The sequence below is a fragment of the Spermophilus citellus genome (genome assembly GCF_964194105.1).
Source record: "Spermophilus citellus genome assembly, chromosome: 1".
Lineage (NCBI taxonomy): Eukaryota > Metazoa > Chordata > Mammalia > Rodentia > Sciuridae > Spermophilus > Spermophilus citellus.
The window spans coordinates 283,317,917-283,321,361 of record NC_138182.1 but is presented as its reverse complement, the minus strand read 5'-3'; the positions used below and the strand labels follow the sequence as shown (position 1 = coordinate 283,321,361).

General features: G+C 48.9%; 1 protein-coding gene across 3 annotated transcripts in view; it reads left to right on the top strand.

Annotated features, from left to right (window-relative positions):
• Positions 1 to 165: 165 nt before the first annotated feature.
• SRD5A1 (steroid 5 alpha-reductase 1) overlaps positions 166 to 3,445 on the top strand; it is a 44,059-nt gene continuing 40,779 nt past the window's right edge. For 2 of the 3 annotated variants that reach the window (XM_081291832.1, XM_081291830.1), the window contains exon 1: positions 166 to 762. In XM_081291832.1, the coding sequence (XP_081147958.1) occupies positions 457 to 762 (306 nt within the window). In that variant the 5' untranslated portion in view covers positions 166 to 456. The remainder of the gene's footprint in view (positions 763 to 3,445) is intronic. The other variant, XM_081291831.1, reaches the window with a different exon arrangement.

The following is a 3,445-nucleotide window of genomic DNA, read 5'->3' as shown; positions in this document are numbered from 1 at the left end:
GGACCGCCTGGGAACGGCGCGTGCGCAGAGCAATGCGGGACCCGGTGGAGGGTGCTCCCGCAGCCCCTGGAGTAGGCGCGGAGAGGAGGGCTCTGAGTGCAGGGGCGGGGCTCCGACCCCATGGGGGCGCGGCCGGCTGTATGGGCGGGGTTTCGCGAGGGCAGGGGCGCGGCTCCAGTGGTGTGGGCAGGGGCCGTCGGAGTGCGCGGGCCGGAGGGCGTGGCTCCGGCTTGTGGGCGGGGCTCCAGTTGTGGGGGCGCGGCGCGCGGGTCAGCAGGTTTGGCGGGTCCTACTGGCCCGCTGGGTGGCGGAGCAGGTGCCTGCTCCCACTCCCGGACCCGTGCTTCTACCGCGGGCCGGGAGGAGGCTGAGTCGTAGGCGGCGCGCAGGCTTTGCGTAACCAGGCCGCCCGCCCCCTTCTGCCACCCTATATGGCACCCGCCGCCGCTTCCTGGCATGGAGCGAGCGGCCGCCCGCCGGGATGGAGCTGGCGGAGCCGCGCCTGCTGGACGCGCTCGCCTGCCTAGAGGGCTTCCTGGGCGCCCTGGGCTTCGTGTGCATCTTGCTGGTGGGCGCTCCCTATGGCCGCTACTCGCCGCAGTGGCGGGGCCGCCGCCTTCCCGCCAAGACCGCCTGGGTCCTGCAGGAGCTGCCCTCGCTGGTCTGGCCGCTCTGCGAGTGCGTTCGCGCGTCCTCGGAGCGCCTCCGCAGCTGGCCCAACCGCATCCTCCTGGCCATGTTCATCGTCCACTACGGACACCGGTAACGTCCCCCGCTGCCGCGCGCTGCGCCGGCCGTGCGGCTCCCTGTATCCCGCGACTCCGGAGTTAGTTCAGAAACACTAGGGGTTGGTCTGGAAGAGACGTGCGACGGTTAGAAAGGGCAGAAAAGGAGAGATGGGAAAAGGCGTTGAGACTTTGACCTGGGAAGTGACAGTCTCACATTGAGTTCCTCTAGAGGTAGTCTGCAGTTTCTGACCTCAAGACATGGCGCTGGTTGCCTTAAATCTCTATTTCAGTTGTGTTACCCTTTGGGATGTTTGGCCCTGGTGGAACGTTTCCCCTAGCCACATGACCCCGCTGCAACTAGAGAATCTGGTCCAAAAATTCATACTCGCACACCAGTTCAGACTTTCTCCAGCACCTTATGCAAGGACTATGGGGATGGCTTTCCAGGCAAGGACCCTAAACAAAAGTACATCGTAAGAGTGACTTCTAGTTTTTTGGGAGTGGGGGGCAGTTGTGAAGATTTTTTAAATGATTATCTGAAGTCTTTAGGTCTAATAAGTTGGGGTTTGTCTGGCTTTTAAACAGCTAAAGCAAATAATTGACCAAAAATTTTAAATCAAAATGTTAATGTTTTCATTCAGGCTCTGAGAAACTGCACAGTTAAAACAATGTGCCTGCATTTGAGAAGGCGGAGTTCAGCTACTGTTGGAAAATAGGCAGCTTAAGCAACCTCTCTGATTTTTGGAACCTACCTTAAAACACCCACCTCCTAGAAAGGTTGAGAGAATTCAACTTGTGTGTGTTTATAAGACTTTTTTTCTCTGCTGGTATCTTACATTCCACTGGAGGAAAAGGACAGAGTTTCAGATCCTTTGACCAGAACAGGTGGCTGGGACCCAGAGGGCTTGCTGTACAGGAGTTAACTGGAGACAGGCACATTACACCTGACCAACTGCCTCTTAGCTTTCCTTGCAGGAACTTTAAACCAGGCCAGAGTTGAATAAAGGCTAAGTGAGTACTACGTAATTTAGGCTCCTAAAGAGTATTCTGTTAAGCAGAGTTATTGTCAGTCTGCTTGATCTATTTTTTTTTTGTTATGTGATAGAGCTTTACTGCAATTTTAATATCAGTGAGACTCCTGTCTATATATACTTTTCCATAAATACATCAGAACTTGTGTTTCTCTACTGGATAAAAGCAAGCTCTGGAGTCAGACAGTTAGATATGTTGACCTAAATAACAGATATTCTCCAAAGATTAATAAATTTGAGAATAGCAGAGCATTGCAATGAAGTCTGTGTGCTGTAATATACTATATGCATATCCAAAGACGTTCCCTGGGGGAGGTTTTCAAGACAAAAAAACAAGGATGATTATGTGAAATATTTTCCAACAATGGTGCTTGACTACAAAGGTCAACAACAAGGGTAGTATCAGCACAAGAATAAACAATTGTTGGACAGATATCGTTGCAGAAGTTATATTTTGGGTAAGGTTGTGGTGGCCATTGTTCAAAGTTGTAGGTCTGGCAGTCTTTTTGCTGGTTCTTGGTACTGGGCACAGATCTCCTTCCTCAAAGCCTATCTGCTGCATGATCTGCTGGTGGTGTTTATCAGCTGTATGATCTGCTCCTGGTGTTTATCTGCTGCATGATCTGCTGGTGGTGTTTATCCTCTGTATGATCTGCTCCTGGTGTTGTTAGGACTTGACAGAAGTGACTTGTAGCTGATTTAACACTTTCACATTTCTCCCTCTGGGTCAGGCTTTTTCTCTGAGAGCATTGCCACTCGATCATCATGGACTTGGGTTTGATTGTTCCTAGGTGCCAGGACTAGCCTGTCTGGTTGTTGGTTTGGTCTAGTCTGGTCAACACTGAGGAAAGTGTAGGTGAGAAGTCTGTCAACATATGACCACATTTTAGCCACATCTGAGCGATAAAGAGGTTTAGAAAAAGTGAATCTCAGACTGTTTAACTGAGTCCACTATTAGTTCATTTTCCTCCCCTATTTTGTAGACATTGGCTATCATCAAAGTCCTGGGCCATCATTATTCTGTTGTACTTCTGTAGAAAGTTGTCAAGCAATAGGTAGGAATTCAAAGTGAAATAATATAAAACAAATCCAACAAAGTGTAACAAATCCAATTACATAAAAATTTAGGGGCCTTGAACCAAGGCATGTATGAGGCCCTGGAGTTGATCCCCAGTGCCGCACAAACACACAAAATTAAATGTCCAATGGGAACTGTTGTAACCATTGAACCTATTCGCTGTTTCTCTTATTTTGTATAGTTGGGTCTCAATTTTCACAAAAGGATTTATCCAGATACAACATGTGGTATTACCACTGGCACAGATAATTTTATCATTCAATAGCCTATAGCTAGGTTGAATTGAGAGTGTTATTAAAATGGGCCATTAGAATAAGTTGAACGAAAAGTTGAGTTGGGGATGTTGCCAGAGCTACCTTCTAGGTGTGAAGTAAAGGATTCCTTAGATTCTGCCAGGTTACTTACAGTAGGGAGATTGTGAAATATTAACTACAACAGTATCCTATCATGTGATAGCAACAAGGAAAGATTCAGAGGGTAAAGGACACTGCATTGTGATAGGGAGAATCCTTCCACCGTCTTGGGAAAAGCTGTCCCCAGGCTGACCAGCCAAACTTCTCATATTGATTTGTAGTTGGAGTCTCTGGTTAAAGCATCTGGTGGTTTGA